At 43.5% G+C, this 22,855-nt stretch overlaps 1 protein-coding gene across 1 annotated transcript in view; it reads right to left on the reverse strand.

Annotated features, from left to right (window-relative positions):
- Positions 1 to 625: 625 nt before the first annotated feature.
- plppr2b (phospholipid phosphatase related 2b) overlaps positions 626 to 22,855 on the reverse strand; it is a 76,077-nt gene continuing 53,847 nt past the window's right edge. The window contains exons 2-6 of the mRNA XM_063221784.1: positions 17,256 to 17,376; positions 15,454 to 15,704; positions 9,701 to 9,877; positions 3,525 to 3,661; positions 626 to 806 (exon numbers count right to left, since the gene is read on the reverse strand). Coding sequence (XP_063077854.1) covers positions 701 to 806; positions 3,525 to 3,661; positions 9,701 to 9,877; positions 15,454 to 15,704; positions 17,256 to 17,376 — 792 coding nt within the window. The 3' untranslated portion in view covers positions 626 to 700. The remainder of the gene's footprint in view (positions 807 to 3,524; positions 3,662 to 9,700; positions 9,878 to 15,453; positions 15,705 to 17,255; positions 17,377 to 22,855) is intronic.

A 22,855-nucleotide genomic window follows, 5' to 3' on the forward strand; every position in this document is an offset into this window, starting at 1 on the left:
ATATGTATTAAGTCTGGTTGACTGGGCATGCGGATTCTTCTTGTGATGCTGCACAAAAGCCAGTCTAGCCAAGTTGGCTATTTTGAAGGTTTCAGAGCCAATTGAATTCAACTTCAACTTCTTCATGGGGTATCTTTAAGGCAGTGATACACTAGTTCTGTCAATGACCCCGTTGATAGCTAAGTCAGATTAAAAACTGGTCAGATTGATTGTACTCACCAGTAGCGTACAGAAGCATTTGACAGATGCAGATTCAAAGCCCACCTTCTGAGAACTTTGTCCACAAGGCAACTTTGCCAGACCAACAACTAGGCCTACAGAGCTTTGCAGTAGTCATGATAGCCAGGCTTAGAGTGCTTCTGGGGGGAAAAAACATGAGGTAATGTCATGGACCATTGTTGTGGTCAAGTCAACGCCTGATGGTATCCTGTCAATGTGGCCTACCTTACAGTGGTCCTTTATCAGAGGGTTAGGGCCATTTTAACAAGCTACTGGGCGAGGAAGTAAGCCATTTTGAACAGCACCCGGACCAGGCGGCTGGTAGTTTAAAAAAAGAGATGAGGTAATGGCATGGACCGTTGATGTCCAGTCTAGACCTGAGTGGAGTAGGAACGCAGGAGGGGGGGTCGGTTGCGGCCGCGGGGGTGTGCGGCGCAGAGAGGGGCTCGATCCGATGACGAGGAGGAGGAGATAGGCAGGTCTAGACTGTGCTGGAGATGTAGCGACGCGAGCGAGGGACGTCGGGAGGGCCGGGGACGAGAGAAGGCTGATGGTCATGTGATCTCAGTATAGGGACCTCGTCGAGCCTGTCAAAAATGGCGGCCAGAGAGCAGACCAGAAAGGAGAGAGTGAGTGGAGGGAAGGAGAGGAGAGGTTAGAATAATGTTGACATGTCCATTTAACAATTGCACAGAACATAAAGGGGAGTATTGATCTACCTGACTACAACTGCTGATGGCGATTTTTTTGTAGGGGGCGTTGGGGGTTAAGGACATTTTGCCTTTATTGATGACAGGACAGTGGAGGAGAGACAAGAAATGAGTGGGGAGAGAGAGACGGGGAAGGATCGGCAAATGACCCGGGCCGGAATCGAATCCAGGTCGCCGGCTTAATAACCCAGTGCCCTACTATAAGGCCATGGCAGGGCCCGCTGATTGTGATTTTACATTACATTACATTACATTGCACTTAGCTGACGCTTTCATTTATTCAAAGCGACTTACAGTTATTATTTTTCAGGGTATTGGTTACAGTCCCTGGAGCAATGTGGGGTTAGGTACCTTGCTCAAGGGCACTTCAGCCATGGATGGTTATGTAGGGAGAGGTCAGGGGGGATTCGAAACTGCAACACCTAGATTGAAAGACCAAATCTCTAACCACTAGGCCACAGCTGCCCACATTTTAGCATGAATGCCCATTTTAGCATGAATCTATGCAATGGGGGCAGAGGGAGGAGGGGAGGGGAGGGGAGGGGAGTAGAAGCTCATAGTGATTACATGATCATTCAACAATTGCACAGAAACTAGAAGTAAGTACAGTACTGCTGTATCTATTATGCCATTAGTCTGAGTTTGGGCAATGGGGACAGATACCAAAGAGGAGAGGAGATGAGAGGAGAGGAAATGGGACAAGAGAGAAGAGAAGAGAAGAGAAGAGAAGAGAAGAGAAGAGAAGAGAAGAGAAGAGAAGAGAAGAGAAGAGAAGAGGAGAGGAGAGGAGAGGAGAGGAAACGGAAGAGGAGAGATTAGTAATGACACATCCATTCAACAGTTGGATGAAAGTTAAAAGGGAGTATTAGACCTGTCTGACTGCTGTATCTTTTGTGATGTTGTCCGTTGTCTGTGCAATGGGGGACAGAGAGGACAGGAGGAGAGGAGAGGTTTGTAGTGATGACATCTCCATTCAACAATCGAATGTATCAGTGTCTGGCTGACTGCCAAATGCTGTATCTCTTGTGATTCTAGGCCATGTCTGAAATGTTATTTCGGCTACTACTACACACAGGCTATGAGCTTATTTGAATGCCCTACATTGTGCAATATAATGCATGTATAAGTGTCAACTAATGTACTGTATGTATAAATCATGTCGACACTTTCGATTCAGCTTCAGTGATGATGCCTGCAACGTTAAAAAGTTAAGTGCGGAGTTCAAGTGAAGATTATAACTGTCTTGTGTTGTGGATGCTGAAATTAGAGCAGGAGTCAGGTATACTATTAATACTGTATCTTTAGCTCAGCACAATGTTGCATGTCAGCAACTGTTTTGAGCTGGCACTCTTTTGGTGTTCGAGCACTGAAAGTACAGCGTATATTTATACCACTTTAAAGGGGCACAATGTAGGATGACGTCGTTTGCGCTGTGCCCGTGGCATGCCTGTCTCAAAATCTACACAGTAATGAAAAAAATGCTATTTAAAGGGGTATGCCACTATTTTGGGGCTTAATACAGTTAAAATCGTTGGCCAGGGTTTATAAAGGTGGTAAAGTGTCTTATTTTTCATGTAAGCCGTTGTCTTGCTTTAAGACGAGTTAAAAGAGGGAGCATGTCGCTAAGCTAGTGAAAGCCAATGGATCCGTGTAGCATGCTACACTGCTACACGGATCCATTGACTTTCACAAGCTTAGCGACATATTCCCTCTTTTAACTTGTCTTACAGCAAGACAGCGCTTAACATGAAAAATAAGACACTTTACCACCTTTATAAACCCCAGCCAACGATTTTAACTGTATTAAGCCCCAAAATAGTTGCATACCCAACTAAAACTGAACAGTTTCTGAACGCTCTGATTTTCAACTCTTAACATCAGTCGCAGGAACTGGCACTGCCACGGTTCTTTGTCTGCCTGAAAACGCTATTTGACACCCAGCTTCACTTTTTAGAAACATGAGCATTTGCTTAGGGTTAATGTAGAACCTATTAACAACTCTTTTGTTGGTGTTCATAATTCATAATTAGCAATAATAGGAATAATAATTTACAGTATTTTTTTCAATTTATTTGTAAATTCGCTAAGACGTTCGCTAGAGACAGTAAAGGCACAGATTCTTCATTCATCATCAAAAAAATTACATTAAAACATGAAAATTACGTTCAAACACATCCAGGGACAAAACAACACCTCACAAAGAAAATTACAGAAGACGGTCAAAATGGACAGAACAACAAGTAGGTACAAAGCCACCTGTTCTGTTGAAAGTTTAGGAGCTTATTAGTTGGTGTTCAGAATGCAGGAAATCATTTTATTGTCTCGTCTATCTAAATTCATCTTGAAGTGCGCAGTTGAAAAAGTAGAGACAGTAGTACAGATATATGTACACCAAAAAGGAAATTACGGAACAAGACGGTTGGGCAAGACCGACATAAAAAACAACACGTAGAGTACGTAGAGTAGAGTATAGGTAAGCCACCTGCGCAGCCATGGCAACAGGTCGCGCCCAACAAAGTCTCACCTGTCCGTAATCTCCCTCCGCCCACCCCCCAGGGCCCTTCCTCCCTGCCCCTTACCTGAAGGCCACCCAGCTTTTGCAGTGGGCTCTCCACGCGGGGCAGGGTTACGGTGGGCACGCTGAGCGTGGCCTGGGGGGGCAGCGGCCGGAGGGGCAGGGGCACCACGGCGGGCGGCTGGGTCTGCGCGAAGTTGTTGATCACGCATGTCACCTTTTAGGAGGAGGAAGAGGGAGAAATAGAGGAGGAGGGCAGGGGAGGAGAGAGGAGAGGAGAAGAGTACGGGGGTGAGGGGAGGTGGAGGAGGAGGAGAGAGGAGGAGGTAGAAGAGAGAGGGGAGGTGGAGGAGGAGAGGAGAACAGAAGAGTAGGGTGGTGAGGGGAGGGGGAGGACGAGGAGAGAGGAGGAGGTGGAGGATGGAGGAGGAGGTGGGGGATGGAGGAGGAGGAGAGGGAGGAGAAGAGCAGGGGGGGTGAGGGGAGGAGCGGGGGGAGAAGGGAGGAGGAGATGAATAGAGATGAAGAAGGAGAGGGGTAGGAGAGATAAGACAAAAAGAAGATGGAGAGGAGGAGGGGGATGTGAAGGAGGAGGAAGAGAGAGGGGAGGAGAGGAGGTAGAAGAGGAGAGGGGAGGAGGAGGTGAAAAGGGAGGAAGAAGGAGAGGAGTAGAAGAGAGGAGAAGACAAAAAGAAGTTGGAGAGGAGGAGGAGGTGGAGGAGGAGGAGGTGGAGGAGGAGGAGGAAGAGAGAGGGGAGGAGAGGGGAGGAGGAGCAGAACAATGAGGAGGAGAAGGAAGAGAGGAAGGCCAAGAGGAATAGACAGGAATAGCAGAGGGACAGAGAGGAGGAGGAGGAGGGTAGGAAGAGGAGGAGGAGGTGAATAGAGAGGGAGAAGGGAAGACAAGGAGGAGAGCAGAGAAGACAAGAGGAAGACGGAGAGAAGGAGTGTGAGAATACAGAGAAGGAGGTGGAGGATGAGGATGGAGAAGAGTGGGAGGAGGAGAAGGATAGACAGAAGGAAGGGGTGATGGAAAGGTGGAGGTGGAGATGAGGGAAGGTGATGAAGATGGGCAGATGGAGGAGAGGTTGAAGGAGCAGGAGGGGGAAGAGGAAGGGGAAGGGTGGATGGTTAGCTAGATTTTCTTGGGATAAAAACAGGCCAAAGCTGAATGATATTCATAAAATCACAACAGTGAGAAAAGATAGAGAGAGAGAGAGAGAGAGAGAGAGAGAGAGAGAGAGAGAGAGAGAGAGAGAGAGAGAGAGACAAAGAGAGAGAGAGACAGAGACAGAGACAGACAGACACACAGACAGACACACAGAGAGACACACAGAGAGACACACAGAGAGACACACAGAGACACACAGAGAGGCACACAGACACATCAAGAGAAACAGGAAAAAAGATTTTGTGTGTGTGTGTGTGTGTGTGTGTGTGTGTGTGTGTGTGTGTGTGTGTGTGTGTGTGTGTGTGTGTGTGTGTGTGTGTGTGTGTCAGAGAGAGGGAGATTGACAATTCACAGCTAGAACAATAACACCAGAATAGAGGCAAAAATGTTGCCTGAGAGATGCGGGGAAAAAAGGTTAAGTGAAGAAATGAGCAAAATGGCAAAAATAAGTGTAAGAAACAGATCTTGGTGTTCGCTATTGTGCTTTATTTTAACTGAATATGGCATTCCTTCCTTCCTTCCTGCACCTCCGGCTGGGTCCCCAGTTATTATAAAAAGCTGCTACTACAGCACTCTCACAACAGCTCCTGATAAGCCAGCAGCTGTTCCACAGTAGTGCATGCTCACACTCAGGGAAGCCGACAAGGGGGGACAAAGGGGTCAGTTCTCCCGGGCCCAGGGAGATGTGGGACCCAGAATTGGGTCCACATTACATTGCATGTATTGGGTGAGGGGGCCCTTTCAGATGACTGTGTCCCAGGTCCAGCCAAAGCTGTCAGTGGCCCTGCTCACACTGCATATAGACTACAACGGTATAGTCCCTACTTTAGGCAACCTATTAGTCTTATAGCTGCCCTGACGGCAGAGCAGACAAGAAACAGACCAGATAGAAACACATAACTTGACGCTGGCATCATCATACATATGACAAACGTTGTCATAAAGCAGTCATGCATGTGTCATAAACATTACGTCAATTTCATGAACATTTTATGACTGTCATTAAGTGACATTCAGTTATGGTAAAGACAGTCCTGACAATGTCAACTTTTCATGAATATAACATGTTTATGACATTGTCATCATGTTTATGATGCGTCCATGACTGTCATGACACTGTTATGTCATACGTATGATGCCGTTGTCACGTAAAGTGTAACCGACCAGACAAAAACAAACACAGCTGAATGGTGACATCTACTGGTAACGAGATAGGAATTAACATCATGACAGCCTGTTGAAAGTGAAAGCCCAATGAAAGCCCGACTGGGAAACTCAAACTCCCATTGTCATTGTGATGTAGCACTCCACAGCACACAAGTGCACACTGCACACGATGAAATTGCATTTATGCCTCACCAGTGCAAGGGGGCAGCCCCATAGGGACCTGTCCTATCAGCAATAAAGACACAAAGGAGTAAAAAAAAATGTACGTTTTTTTTTTTTACATAAGTATAATGTACATGTCAATGTAAACTTTGAGTAAGACGCTGCTGCCCTAAATCCTTTACTACTCACACACTCTACGGGATGGTCCCCTGCATGGTAGGCTACTGCAATCCGATGGTAAATACAGTATGTGTGGAGCAGAAGGGGTTAACAACGTGCTCCCCATTTAAAATGCATTGGGCACTCTGCTGAGTATGTGAAAAGTACTACAGTATATAATCTCAGTCTATTTACCATTTTAGCATCCCCTTAGGACCTGAATTAACGGCAGCATGTGGTGATTAATTATTCATTATGAGAAGGCAGAGGGAATCAGGGGTGCTGTGTGGATGGCTAAGTTTAGGGCTGAGAATCGATCCAAATTTCCTGGATCGATTTGATTCCAATCCAAAAGGTCACGATCCAATTCGATCCACGATCCGATTCAATTTGATTCGATATCGATCTTCTGTATTGCTGAGTTGTCACTTTAACCCATTTATGTCTAGAATTGTAAGACCAGCTATATAAACCAAAATATCTCAGCATTTGATGCCCACACAAACAGGGCCGGTTCTGGCTTATTTGGTGCCCTAGGCGAGTTTGAGTTCTGGCGCCCCCCTCTCCCCCCCACCTTACCTTTGAAAGAAAAAAAAACCCTCTTTCTTATACCTTACAGAACACAAGAGTAATATCCGTAGTAAGCTTAACTAAATAGCATCAAGAACAATAACCGTTTTGCATCAAATGGATTTCTGGTTCTTTTTGACAGGCGACCAACACATCAGATTGAGTCACATGAAAGTAGCTTCACTGTGTGGTGTGTTGATGGTGGTGGGGCCCCCAACCCCAGATGAGAGGGAGGTTATCAATGTGTTTGAATTGTAATATGAAATTGAAATGCCAGGAGAGTGATACAGTACATTTGCATGTAAAATGCATGTGTAGTCAATAGGCCTACCAAGGAGGTCTGCATTGAAAGCCTATCTACACTACCTACAGCATCAAAAAGCATGGCAGCATAACAACTTTAATAAGCTACACATTTGTGCTGTCTATGATTCCTAACCAATTTCATTTCTGGACTGGAAATAGTGGTGCATTTGTGAGTAGGAGAATGAGAAGGGGGCTATCTATGTGTTTGAACTGGAGGGACAGGGTGAGAGAAAGGGAGAAGAGCTGTCACGCTATTGAATTTCATAATATACAAAATATAGTAAATAGCCTCACTTGTCTGCAATACTACATCACTCAGCATGAAAACATGCTGTGCATGGTTCTGTTACATGATTCATGTAGCCTAGGCTATGTCATTCTGGTCTGGAAACAATGTTTTTTTAAGCTTACAACAAGCAGGTAATTCATGTGGATGGAAGGAGATATGGCAGCTAAAATTGTTTTAAACATGGCACCAGTCTTACTTTACATTGCTTGTCAACCTAAGCAAGTATTATGATATCAGGTGGGTGTTAGTGAGTAGTGAGTAGGCTACTAACAGCTACTTTACTGGATTTCATTGCTTGGCATACTTGGCTAATGTTAGCATGCTAACTAGCGATTTCTCAAAAACAAAGTTCTTTTTCTCTCTAATTCCAAATAGTAACCTCATAACTATTAGGCTTTCCATAATCACAAACGGTTGCTGATTAAATCACATAGTTCCAAAACACCCTCTGCAACTCCTGCATCATGCAATGAGTGGTTTAATGAGAACATAACAATTCTCCATCCAGCCTGCTGTTTGCGCTTGCCCTATCTGTCTGAGTCTCCAAATCAAATTAGATCGCACGCTGTCACTCGTCCCGCCCCCTTTCTCAGAACTGTCTGTTTATTGGTTCACAGACTTCCCAGAGACAGTTGGAAGCGATATTACTATTGGCTGAGGGGCGTTTTGCCGTGAGGAGCGCTTTCGCCACGCTTTGTTGATTGCGACTTCATAAAAAAAAAACTTCATATTGCAAAATTACGCATCGGAGAGCGCCATTTCGGCGCTCCTTCTTCACATGGCGCTCTAGGCGACCGCCTAGCCGGCCTATGCTTAAAACCGGCCCTGCACACAAACATGACATACCTTGGTAGGAAAGAAGCAAGCAGGAAACTTGGTATGAGAGAGAACGGTGGGAAAAGACTGGCACTATTTACTTGAACAGGCTGTGTGTATTTGTGCATGTAGCCTACATGAATGTGAAAGAGAGCTACAGGATGTGGTTGAGAAAATAGTGCCTATAATCATCAGCAAAAGATCGATCCACAAAGTTGTGAATCGATATCACAATTTTGAATTGTGAATCGATATTGGATCGCAGATCAATCTTTGGAACCCAGCCCTAGCTAAGGTGCCCGGAGTCGGACCACTTCCCAATTTCTACTACATCACCCTATAAACTGACGTCCTGTCTAGTTCTCTCTCCACTGCAAGGCACAGGGGAAGTTGGATGTGCTTCACAAAAATAAAAGCATAAAAACACTAGCCTTCTAAACCAGGCAAACTCATCTAGCTGTAGGAATCAAATACATAAGAACACTATGAACCTATGAATAAGACACAAATGAACGTACTATCTTTCAGTGGATCTATTTACTTCAGGGGAACCACTCCCCTAGCTACTGAGTTTACCTATAGGTTATCCGCCAGTGCATTGATATGTGTATATTGAAACCACCACGAAGATCAGTAAAGTCATGTTCATTTTACCTCCGAGTTGAATCCTTTATTTTATTATACTATGTTGGAGTAAAGACACAACAAACGGAAAACCAATTACAACGCGAGTTGTTTTCCTCTGCTTGAATCGTTGGGGTTGGTCACTCATGGATTGGCGGTATATTGTACAGAAGCAGTTTGAACGGTACCCAAATAAAAGCCCCCAGCTTTCTGAACCTGGTGGTGCCAGAATTTTTCAATAGTCTGGCATGTCATGCTGTAAAAACATATAGTAATGAGTACAAATAAAATACTTAAAGTAGGAAACATACTAAAGTCTTAAAGTTGAAATAAAAAAACAAAAGTTTGAACATTAAAGGGTCAGTGATGTTTTTTTGGGCCCAGAGGTCGGGTGGTACAACAATAGCAAATGCCCATAAGCTAATTAGCAATTGGTAATTAATGTACAGCAATGAATATGCTTCTTAGATAATCCACTAAAAACAAAAACAAAAAAAAACAATTCAATCCATAATACACAATGGTGGCATTAGTTGTGGCTGCACCACCCTGACGCGTGCCACTAAACATGTGTTATTAAAGGTACACTGTGTGAGATTTTTAGTTGTTTATTTCCAAAATGTATGCTACTCATTCACTAATGTTACCTTTTTCATGAATACTTACCACCGCCATCAAATTCGAAGTATTTATTATGACTGGAAAAATTTCACTTTTCATACGTGGAAAGGTGGATCTTCTCCATGGTTCGCCATTTTGAATTTCCAGAAATAGCCATTTTTAGCTGCAAAAATGATTGCACTTGGGCCATACTAGAAAATAAGTTTATTACTTAGTAAACTTTCATGAAAAGATGAAATCTGGCGATAGGCAACCCAATTTCAATGAGCAGCATAGTTGCCATACCTTTTTTGTCCATTTCCTGCACAGTGTACCGTTAATAAAACAAAACAGGGAATAAGAGGGATGTGACACCATGTTGCCTCTCTCACCAGGAATGCTGCGATGGATCCTCCAGTGAGGTACCCGGCCAGCACGTCTGACCAGTGGTTACGGTACTCCGACACCCGCACCACCCCCACCAGCACCGCCAGGGAGAGCACCGTCAGGCATATCGTGGGCTTGGTCAGCCGCGTGCCTTTGGTGGGGAACGCACTCGTCACATACATCTACAGAAAAAGCACACACATGAAAACACACACAAGTAAAGTCAAGTCAAGTGTACTTTATTGTCCAAAATCTATGTAGCACACACAAAAGAGACGGTTAGGTGCAGGCCCACAGGAACACTATGGGCTTGGTCAGCTGCGTGCCTTTGGTGGGGAACGCACTCGTCACGTACATCTACAGAAAACACATACATACATAGGGAAATCCTCACTGAGACAAAAGAAAGCTGGAAAAACGATTGTGGGCACAGGAGCTGCAGGGGGCATTAAAATGATAGCAACAAAAAGGGTGAGTGTCTTTGCATCCAGATTCTCACCCGATATAGATGCTGAGGTGCTGCGCTCTCACCTTGCCAGTAAACTCGGACAGGTGGCATGCGAAAGGATTGCCACAGTTAACACCAGATATGCGTCATTTAAAGTATCTGCGGAGTGCAAAGACATTGGCGATATTTATAACCCGGAGCTATGGCCTGAAGGAACATATGTCAGGCGTTTCTATGAACCGCGTAAGAATGGAATAACTGACAATGTCGCTACATCAGCTGCTGGGGCCACGGGTGCGCTCGCCACTGACGCAAGGGGCTAATGGTGTTCCTATGGATATAAACATTCTATCATACAACTGTCGGGGCTTACGTCTGGGCCACAGTGCAGCAGATAAAGCCCGACGCATCATCGTTGACCAACTATTGGAACAATGTCACGTCTTGTGCCTACAGGAAACTTTCCTAACAAAACAAGACTTAAATGGTCTGAACTCTATAAGTGACCGCTTTCATGGGGCCGGGGAGTCCACTACTGACCTCAGCCTGGGTATAAAAAAGGGCAGAATTCCAGGAGGTGTGGCAATTCTGTGGAATAAGAGCCTGGACTCAGCCATTAATGTCATAAGACTCTCTGTGGACTGGTGCATTGCTATACAGGTCACTCAGGGTGATAAGAAATTTATTATTTTAAATATTTATCTTCCATATGAATGTCAACATCATGAGGAAGAATATGTTAACAAGCTTGCTTTTATTAGCTCTTACCTTCAAAGTGAGGCTTTTACAAATGTTTTTATTGTTGGAGATATGAATGCGGACATTTCTGACAAAAGGTCAAGCTTTGCTAAACATATAAGTCAGTTCTGTGAAGATAATAATCTTATCCTCTCCAGTAGAGAACTTTTGTCAACTGAAAGTTACACACATATTAGTGAGGCGTGGCACACCACATCTTGGTTAGATCATTGTCTCTCTACAGCTGATGCGCATGCATCCTTGATGAATATGGAAATCTTATATAATGTATCCACTTCTGATCACATCCCAGTTAAGATGGTTGTCAGACTGGAGTGCATACCTGCAACAGCTAAAAGTGCAAATACAAGGTCTAGTGGTTCTTGTAAACTGGACTGGGCCTCACTGTCATGTGATGATTTGGATTCTTATTGTAACTATTCTGATCAGCTATTGAGCAATGTGTATATCCCCATGTAAAGACTATAATTGTACAAATAACAATCATAGAAGTTGCATATCAGCAATGTACACAGACATTATCTCCTGTTTACTTGAAGCTAGTAAGCCTCACCTTAAGGCCGCAAAGAGAGGACAAGTCCGGCCTGGCTGGAATACTTATGTAGCAGAATTTTATGCTGAGGCTCGTGAAGCAACTAAATCCTGGGCAATGGCTGGCAAGCCAAGGCAGGGGCCAATTTTTGAGTATAAGAAGAGTACAAATGCAAAATATAAATATGCAGTCCGCTTCATTAATAGAAATGAAGAATGTATGAGGGCCGACTCTATGGCCAGGAAGCTTGTAAGTAACTCCAATAATGATTTTTGGAAAGAGGTAAAGCACATTAATGGGCACAAACCTTCTTTACCATGCTCAGTAGATGGAGTGTCTGGTGCTGGTAATATTGCAGAGCTATGGCGAATGCATTACAGTAAGCTGTTTAATCTGTCCCAGCCTAATGCCCGTCAGATAGGTAATGTTGAATCTGTTGAAATTATCAATTCCTATGAAGTTTCCCAAGCGATACAAAATCTATCAGCTAATAAAACCACAGGAATGGATCATATATCTGCTGAACATCTGAAATATGCCAGCTTTAGATTATACATACTCCTTGCCTTGTGCTTCACTGCTCTTATGTCCCATGGATTTCTTCCAGAATCCATGATGACAGTGCAGCTGGTCCCTGTGATAAAGGACAAAGCTGGAAAAGTGGGATCTTCTAATAACTACAGGCCCATTGCTCTAGCTAATATTTTATCTAAAGTAGTTGAGCAAATTATCCTGCAGAGAATTAATAACTTGATTAGCTCTACTGACCACCAATTTGGTTTTAAAGCTAAACATGGCACTGACATGTGCATATACATGTTAAAGGAACTGTTGAACAACTATAAAAGAAAGAATTCTTCAATTTTTATCTGTTTTTTAGATGCCTCCAAGGCTTTTGATCGATTAAATCATGATAAATTATTTAATAAACTTCGTACAGCTGGTGTCCCTAAGTACATAGTCAGAATACTGTCTTACTGGTATGCGCAGCAAACCATGCAGGTAAAATGGGACAACTGCTTGTCTGCTCCCTTTCATATAAGTAATGGGGTAAGACAGGGGAGTATTTTATCACCCATATTATTTAATTTTTACATGAACGACCTGTCTCATAAACTAAGATCATGTAAAACTGGCTGTATGGTGGGCAGTACAGTTATTAACCATCTTATGTATGCCGATGACTGTGTTATTTTTAGCCCTAGCTCAGCTGGTTTACAGCAGCTCCTCAATGAGTGTTCTATGTATGGGGAGCTGCAAGATATAAAATTCAATGAGCTTAAAAGTGTGATCATGATATGCAGGACTCTGGAAGACAAGCACATGACTTTCCCTGAATTCAGACTTTCAGGTAAGGTCCTAAACACCTGTAGGGAAGTGAAATATTTAGGACATGTTATCACTGACCAACTGACAGATGATGAAGATATTCATCGTGCCGTATGCTGTATGTGCAAGCAAACATATTGGCACGAAAATTTGGTAACTGCTCTGTAAATGTTAAGTTGACCCTCTTCAAGACATTCTGTTCTCCATTATACACTGCGCATCTATGGTTAAACTATAAAAAAGCCAGCTTCCAGAGATTACAAGTGGCCTATAATGATGCTTTGAGGATACTTCTAAGAAGACCTAGATGGACTAGTGCAAGTGAGTTGTGTGTGAGCCATGGAGTCAATACACTGTCTGCATTATTGAGAAATATAATGTATAGATTCATCTGTAGGCTGAATGACTCTAAAAACCATAATGTTGTTGCAATGATAAACATTTCATACAGTGACACTCGCTGCACATCCCAGTTTTGGAAGCACTGGTATAAGTGTTTACTGTAAGAGAGTCAGTATAGTTGTTTTTTAAAGTTTATTTTTATATTGTTTGTATATTTGTTATATGTCTGTATGTAGTTTTGTCCTGTTCTTGTATCTTATCTGTGTTCTTTGCCTGGATGGACCCAGAGTCTGTAATAAAGCAATCAATCAATCAATACATGAAAAGACACATTCATGCACGCACACACACACACACACACACACAGACACACAGACAAAGGAGAAGGTTAGAGACAGGCACAGGCACAGGCATACTGTGGGAAAGCCCCATCAGACAGACACAGCGTGGGTTTGGTGGGGAACGCACTCCTCACATACAGCTATAGAAAATGCACATGTACATGCCCACGCACGCACACACAGGCACACATGCGCGCGCACGCACACAGAATCCTTAAATGATGGATGTTTTTCCTACTTTAATTCATTTTGTACTGGATGTGATGTAACATTACTTGCTCTCTCAAGTACTGTATGAGTCAGATAAGATCAGATAAGATGAGGAAATTTCAGCTGATCAGAAATTCAGTTTTCTCTCGCTCCATTCTCCAACCCCTCCCCCTGCAACATGTCATCACCCACCAACGCTGTGTAGATAGTGAACTCCATACTGAGCACGGCAGCATTCATATTACTTCAGGCTGACTTGCTATATAAAATGACCAGCCCTCTCAACTATAATTTTGAGTTCATTTAATTCACTCAACATGCCGTCACCACGCACCGCTGTGTACATTTGATGGCTGAATTATGTTATGCAGCTGGATGTAATATAAAAGTTTACTTAACTTAATTCAGTTTAATCCGACTCCAGTTTTATCTAATCTAAGTATAATTCTCTAAACACCTCCCTTCGCAACATACTGCCACCCACCACTGTGTAGATGTCTGGGTAAAACACATACACACTGAGAGAAGAATCCAACTCCATGATGCTCCATGCTGTCAATGTAGGCTACCGAATTCAGTTACTGTACAGTGCCCACCCCTAATGAAAAGTCCGCCCCTTTTGAAAACTCTATTTCAATAAGCACACAGGATTTTCGCAAATATCCATATTGTTCAAAAATGATTTTCAGTTCATCCCATTTAGATCTTTTTAAAATCTGAATTCCATGACTGAGTACTATATGCACTGTATAGAAAACTGTATATGCTGAGGGAGGCATGTCACCAAATGTCTCCAATGAACCCCATTCCCCTCATGTCATGTACAGCATGTATATCATACAGTGTATTAAGGAAAAAAACCCTTTGTGGGCCTTGTGTTAGTCCTGATATGTGGGGCCCTGGTGAATTAGTCCCACTTTGCCCCCCTCATTTCAACGCCCCTGATGACCAGTGTGGTGCAGCGTGCTAAGCCCCAGATATTTGGGCTTGCATGCCTATGGGGACCCTAGTTTGAGTCCGGACCTTACCACATACGGTATTTCTCTCCTGCTCATTTCCTGTTTCCTCTCACACTGTCCTGTCATAATAAAGGCGAAAAAGCCCCAAAAACATACTTAAAAAAAAAAAGTATTGCCCACCACAGTGTAGATAGCCCTGATGACCAGCGTATTGTAGTATTTCTCACCACAGTGTAGATGGCGGAGTACATGCTGAGGGTGGCATCCTTGGAGGGAAAAGACCTCCGTGCGTTGGCGATCAGGCCCGCTTCTCCGTGATATACTGCACGGGCAACTGGCAACTCATATCTTTCGCCCACTCTGTACCCGCTTTCTTTTATTTACTGTATTTCTCTTCACAAGCTGACATACTGATTATGTACATTGCATCCACCATTCACCTACACCCAAACTACCCCCTAGACACCTTTGTCTGCTGTTGTTGTGTTGGTTTCAATAAATAACCACGATTTTGACTTCTGCTGTGGTCTTCCTTTCATGTTGCTTCCCCTAACGAGCTGGGTCGTATCAATATTAACCCTTTGAGGAGTAAGGACTTTTTCCCAGTTCTTCTAAAATCTCACTTGAACACTCTACAGCTCCCATTGAACTCTGTGTTAAAAATCCCGCAAAGTCCTTATGACATCATAATGAGAACCCAAAATTCTAATCACATATTTGTGATGGTACTCCTCAATATGCAAAAAACCCTGAGTCCTTGTGGGGGCCCCTGATACGTGTGCCCTGGTGAATCAGCCCCTGATGACCAGTGTATTGTAGTACAGTATTTCTCACTCACCACAGTGTAGATGGCGGAGTACATGCTGAGGGCGGCGTCCTTGGAGGGAAAAGACCTCCGTGCGTTGGCGATCAGGTAGGGGTTCCCCGTGCAGGCCCGCTTCTCCGTGATGTACTGCACGGGCGACTGGCAGCCCAGCGCTGTGTAGTTGGGCCGACACGCCGATAGGAAGTGGGGCGTCTGGTTTCCTGTCACCACCTGGCCGGCGTTGGCAAAGATGGTGGTGGTGAAGAGGCCAAAGGAGTAAACGCCTTGGTGAGGAAACATGTGGAGGAAAAAGGTGGAAAAGTACATTACATGTAGCCGCGTAGCGCAAACACACCAAAAGCCAGAGTGATGGAAGTAATTGGCTTTGTATGGAGCCACTGGCGACAGTAGAGACAAAAGTGATTTGGGCCACAAGAGACGATTTGTGCGACTCGAGCAACAGTTTGTAGTTGAACTTCACTGAATATTATGCTGCCGCAGTTGGAAAGCTTGGTTTCAATTCCAATTGAAATTCCAAGACCAACTCTCTAACTACTAGGCCATGGCTGCAGAGTACATCAACAGTGGGAAGAACAATATTTCATTGTTACCAGGTGTAGTGATGATAAATATCAGAAATATAGAAATAGAAAAAAAATGAAAGGCTTTCTATTTATATGAGAATAGACAGCTGAGAGAAATGAGGAACGCACAAATGCAAAGTATGAACTGCAGACAAACGCCATGTTATTGATGTGTTTCATGGAGAGTGGTGAACTGCAGCAGAGGATAAAGATTGCTTGGCGATCAATCAGTAACCCACTAGATTTAATTAGGAACACAATATTGTGACGGATACATCAAATAGTTATTCTATTCATGCCATTAGGTCACCAATGACGTGTGCCGAAGAGGAGCATGCGACTTTGCCACTCGCAAGTTGCCAAGTTGTCTTTTCAATTGGTTTTAGTGTTTCAGCGAAGACATTTGAATTATAGTTCAATTTAGGATACAACTGCTCAATCTCACCCAATGTCCCCAAGGTTATGACACCCCGCTATGCTTCATTAGTCCCATGGACAGAGGCACATCATAAATACTTCTTCTCCAAAGGCCTTCAAAGTAATTCTTTGTAATGCCTCTCTAGTTTTGCACTTTATACGACAGGCTTTTTTTTTGGCATGGAAACGGCGTATCTGCATTCTTGGCCAAGTTCAAAGTACATGCCAGAGGGCGAAGCCATCTCTCATTGAAATGACTTTTTTTTTTAGTTCTTGAACTCTTCCTGTTGCAGCGGCTTTTATCCCCTTTTCTAAAGAGTTTGGAGCAATATTTCTTTTCCGTCTTTGTCTTTTAAAAAAATACCTAGAAGAGGTGTTACTTTGAGTTGGAGACACTTTCACAGACAGTTCACACACTTTGTGAGACTGTTCAAGGGCAGGTTTAAATAGAATCCCCCCAAAATAAAAAAAACAATCCCGGAATGCTGGAAATAAGCATAACAGACAGCCAGCTTTAAGCTCAAGAGGGAGAAGAAATGAAGAGAGATGTGATTTTTTGATGACTCAGAGAAGGAGCAGGTTCACACACTAAATAAGACACTAAGGTGAGCATAGAGAGCACTGATGATGGCAGCAACCTGAAACGTCTGCTCTACTCTGCTCTGAGAAAAAAACAAAACTCTTTGTGCTTGTCAATAGTGTCTTATTAATTGTGCAAACCTGCTACTACTCTGAACTATACTTTTTGGGTCCACGCACTTACTAATTTTTCTAAGCATCTAGAGCGCAAATAAGACCCTTGCCTCCTTTTAAACAATGACTGACAGAGCTTACCCAGGAAGCGAACGATGCGTCGCAGCAGAGGGCTGAAGAAGCAGCAGTCTCCGCTCACGATGGTCCTCTCTTGTGAGGCTGCAGACTTGCTGAAGAAGCGTGTCAACTCTCCAATCAGGATCTACTTCCAGAAACGAAAAACGATTTGAAGGAAAACACAAAGGAGGACATTTTAGTATAATGAAACAGAGTAGGCACTGGATTTTAATCAACAGTGTGTGAAAACCTTTTTAAATTCTGTAGAACAAGTGAAATTTAGAAGTAGGCAAGTACAACAGAATCAGTATTCATCAAACATGAGTAGACTGGTCATACACACATCAGTAGTTGATCTGCAATGACAAACCCCACACCTTCTGAATCACTGCTCTCACACTCTCAGATTAATTTGAATCCTGAAACACCCCCAATTATCCATAATTGAACCCAACATGAAGATCCTTCCACTATAGCGGAACAGCAGATTTTGTCATGCTCTAGTTTGTTGAGATTAATGGAGAAAGACATACAGTGTCAGAAAGTTTCAAATGCAAACTGAAGTGATTATTGAAGCACTGCGACAAGAAGTAAGGCCTGATTATTGTTCATATTAGCATCTGGCATGTCCTAAAAATAATCCATCGAACCGTGAACCGAACAGTTTGTATAATTAAAAAACGTGACAGATTATAGACAAACTTTAAATAGAGTTAGCCCAATAAGTACTGCAGGTGACATCATAATGAGGGAAATCATACTGTCCCTCATTTGACATTCTCAGCCAGGGCTGGACAGGCCATCTGGCATAGCGGGCATTTCCTGGTGGGCTCTGCACCCTCGTGGGCCCTTATTTAAAAAATATTTTTTTACATTTCTGAAAATAGGGTTCCATGAAGGTGCGTCAGAAGGCCCACCGGCGAGTCAGTTCTGCGCCGCTAATTTTAAGGGGGGCCCCCTTTAATCTAAAAGTGCCCGGGCCCTATTTCTCCCCCAGTACAGCAATGTTCTCCGCCATGACAGACAAAGATGATTCAGTGTGACATCTACGCAGGGGCTGTCACTGAACAGCAGCTCCTGATTTAGCTAATGGATACAGATAATCATTACCTGCAACAGTACATCACTCCCCTCTCTGCTCAAACTTGATTTTGCACAGCGGTAGGCAACACCACAGGAGACTTGAGCAGCACTAATGGACACTGTATGTAGCAACGTCACACGTCCTCTTGGACACATACTGGGCCACGGAACACCTACACTACCAGGAACGAAAGACCTTATAAGGCACAAAGACAACCAAAAGCAACTGGAGTGACAACGGCGACGGAAGTAGTTGACTTTGTATGGTATGGAGGAGCTGGCGACAGAAGAGACGAAAGCAATTTTGGGCGACAAGAAGCGATTTGAGCACCTCGAGCAACAGTTAGGACTTCAGTGAATATTATGCAAATGAGCTGCTGCAGGCAATTGAAATGTCATAATGCTTACATTCTGCTTGCACTATGTTGCTTTTATCACTTATTAAGCGGGCTTGCGGAGCAAGGACCATGCAGAGCATGGCCCTTGCAGAGCAAGGCCCGTTTATAGTAATCTCTAAGTCCTGTTTCTTCCTGTTTTTATTATTATTGGTCTTGTGCAGGGCAGCAGTAAAATAGAAAATGGATCTCCTCCTAGGCCTTTCGAGATAGAGACACCGTTCAAACACTAAAACGACCGGCTCGGCTTGGAGATCGCGTACAGTTATAGGCTTCTCCATGTCTCTTGTCGTTTTCCCGTTTTTGGCGATTTTGTGAAAGCCTGGGTCTCCATTGAAAACTATGGTGGAACCTTCATGAACCAAAGTTCCGCCACTCTAGAGATTAGAGTGTAGGAGGCTTTTTCGGTCATAAAACATCAACACTTTCACCTAGAAGTTTAGTTGACGCGTTGTTAGCGAGCTCTATGGGATGTCTCCAAATTGTGAAAGTTTCATCTCCCAACTCCCAATACTTTTTAAATGGCAGGTTTGTAAAAAAAACAGGCCTGGCTCTATGGAGAATCCCAGTCTTTTGAAAAGTGCATTTTTCAAGAGATCAGCGCATGTCCCACACGGAGGTCCATTTGTGCCTGAACCCTTTCACCTATAAACTTCATTCAAAGACTGTTAGAGAGATCACAAGCATGACTCCGATCTGTGAAAAGGACACGTGCCAACTCCTTTTAGTTTTTTTACAACGATGTTGTAAAGACAAAAAACTCATTCTCATCCTCTCCCCTGTCTAGAGCTCAATACTAACTGTCTTTCAGTCAATCACAACAGGTGCAGCCAATGAAGTGTTCCATTTCAACTGTCACTGTCTCAAGATTCTATTCTTAACGAGCAGGTGCGAGCAAGCATTCTAGAAGTCCATTGTTCAGCTCTGCAATGCAATGTAATATAGTCTTGCTGGACTATGCATGACAATTAGCTGCTTGGCTTAGTGGTAATGCATGCCGCTGCATTAGAGATATGGAGGTCGAGGGTTCGAATCCCACCCAAAGCCATGTTGATTTTCTAAATGATATCATATGCAGCGTTCCTTGGCCGACTTAAAATGCCATGTATATCATTTAGTATGGATGGCAAATGTGCTGAATTGCAGATATTGAGGTTGGGGGTTCGAAACCCAGTCAAAGCCATGTTGATTTTCAAAATTATATCATATGCAGTGTTCCTTGGCCTACTTAAAATGCCATGTATGTCATTTAGTATGCATGGCAAATGTGCTGGATTACAGATATGGAGGTTGGGGGTTCGAATCCCAGTCAAAGCCATGTTGATTTTCAAAATGATATCATATGCAGTGTTCCTTGGCCAACTTAAAATGCCATGTATGTCATTTAGTATGAATGGCAAATGTGCTGAATTAGGGATATGGGGGTTGGAGGTTCGAACCCCAGTCGAAGCCATGTTGATTTTCAAAATGATATCATATGCAGTGTTCCTTAGCCAACTTCAAATATCATGTATTGTATGTCATTTAATATCAATGGCAAAGGGGTTGGATTACAGATATGGAGGTTGTGAGTTCGAATCCCGCTCGAAGCCATGTTGATTTTCAAAATTATATCATATGCAGTGTTCCTTAGCCAACTTAAAATACCATCTATGTCATTTAGTATATCCCCAAAACGCAGAGCTACAACACTTTCAAGATGGCTGAATCCAAGATGGCTGAATTGTTTGGCCCATAACTTCTGACTGGGTGGATGGAGTTTTTCCAAGATTTCTTTTAGCTTTGTTTTCTCAATAGTACTTTGTTTCATCTCTGCCCCAAAAGGCAAGCCCGCTTCCAGCATTTTCCGTGAGAATGCATTTCTAGTTTATCTTGCTCATGCTCAGTATGCAGAAACATATCACACATCCTTTTGATTTCACGCTGGGCTATGGTACACCAGGAAACCAAGCGAAAAACCTTAGTGTTTAAAATTCAGTGTTCGTTTTTTTTGTGGGTTTTTTTGCCTTGTTAGTTACAAAACAATTATTAAAAACCTGGACTGCTTCAGTTTTTCTTATTCCTGATTTTTAATGGCCATCGCCAACACCCGCAAGAGCTGAAAGCCCACCTGTGCTTTCCAGCAAAGATCGGGTTGATCCCGATCCCCAGTGTTTCCTGCTCCCTTTCTTCCAAGTTACACCTACTACTACCGTGTCCTTTTGATCCCTCACTGGGGGCTACCTGAGTGGAACTGACAGGAAGACATCACCACACATCAGCTATGGCTCACATCACATCCACACATACTGTAAGCTAGGATAAGTTCGCATCAATAATGTATGGTGCAGGGGTTAACACCTCAGCAGTTCAGTTGGCAGCTGACCTGTACTTTGATGCTAAGCAAAGATTCTAGAACACTACGCATGGCTCTAGAATCTTTGATGATGCGGTACAAGCTCTAGATTCTAGAATCTTTGATGCTACAGTAAACTCTGTACTGTATGACAGGGCGTGTGCAGGGTGTCTGACATTACACGCATCAAGAAGCTTGAGAAAGGATCTGAAGACAGAGAGAAAAAACTAACTCTGAGTATTTTGAAATGTCACTGCAAAATGACAATGCAGAGAAGTGAGTGATAGATGGAGGCGTTGCTAGCCAACAGGCAACCGAGGGATCATACTTGGGGCGCCCCAGGCCAACCTTTCAACAACATCGGTGGCAAAAAAAGCAGAGTGTAGAAGAGAACAAAAAGAGTGAAAAGAGCCAGAAGACAGAAGGTTCTTTTACACGTGCAAGAATTTAACATCGCGGCCCTACCTTGGCCTAACGGTGGGGCACTCGTCTGCCATGCGGCCGGCCCTTCCCCATCTCTCTCTCCCAACTCGCTTCCTGTCTGTCCTTCACTATCATGTCTCATGAACCATAATAAAGGCTTGAAAAGTCCCCAAGCAACACTTAAAAAAAAATATTTGACATCGCAGATTGCCAAATGCTGAGAACGGTAACATGGCTTGGCTTTAAGACTGATTGCAATGATAGAGGACTGACAGAGTGACTGCATCGCATATCTCAGACCAAGATGGCTTACTTCCCCTTATACAGCTGCTGCTAATGTCAAACACAACAGCTTGTGCAATTGTGATATAGGTCTGCTTAAAAAAAAACTTGAAGCGCAGATGCAACTAGAAGTTTGTGGTCTTATCTTGGTATGCATTAAAAGTATTAACTGTAATTTAATGTGACTTAATGTAATTTAGAGCTTTTTAAATCTTGTATTTAGTGTAATTCGGTTCAGTTTTGGATGTTTGTTTTCCCTCTTATCTTTAAGAGAGAGGAGGGAGCTCAACTCTGATACATCTAACAGCACACGCTCAGATATTCTGTTTGATGTTGTGCCACGTTGGGACTGCTGGCTGCAAAGGATGCAGTGCCGGGATTTTCGTAAATGACTCAGAACATAATTTGAACACACTGTACCAATAACATCAGTCACGTTGGATCATTTTTGGATCTAGGGTGTGTACAAAACTCGTTGACAGTGGTGGCATCTAAAATCTTTTTTTTTTTTTTTAAAAAAAAAACAGGCCAGGCGACAGGGCTAGGACCGGCCTCAGAGGTAACCCCCCCACTCCCCCTCCCAAAAAAAAATCCGCCTCTGAGGACTGACGCCCCCACTGGGAAAATGCCCTGTATGCCAGACTACCAGTCCAGGTCTTACAGAAGGGCTGTTGCAACCATTGATATCACACCATTTCACTTTTTATCTTGTGCACACAGTAATTTAATTTGCAAATTAAAACTTTTCCAGTACAATCCATTCTTTGGCCTTTATAGAGGGCTAGAGAGTGATACTCCACTCCTCTAAATGTTAGTGCAGTAATGATGAATTGAGAAGTGCCTTTTATCCTGTTACAAGATCGTAAAGCTCTGAAACATGTTTGAGGGAAATGGAAAAAAGTACTTAATAGTGCTTTAATCGGTGAGATTCCAAACTTGCCTAGTTGGTGCAGTCATGGGTGAGCGGTTAGGGCGTCAGACTTGCATCCCAAAGGTTGCCGGTTCGACTCCCGACCCGCCAGGTTGGTGGGGGGAGTAATCAACCAGTGCTCTCCCCCATCCTCCTCCATGACTGAGGTACCCTGAGCATGGTACCGTCCCACCGC

This window comes from Engraulis encrasicolus, chromosome 1 (assembly GCF_034702125.1).
Source record: "Engraulis encrasicolus isolate BLACKSEA-1 chromosome 1, IST_EnEncr_1.0, whole genome shotgun sequence".
NCBI lineage: Eukaryota > Metazoa > Chordata > Actinopteri > Clupeiformes > Engraulidae > Engraulis > Engraulis encrasicolus.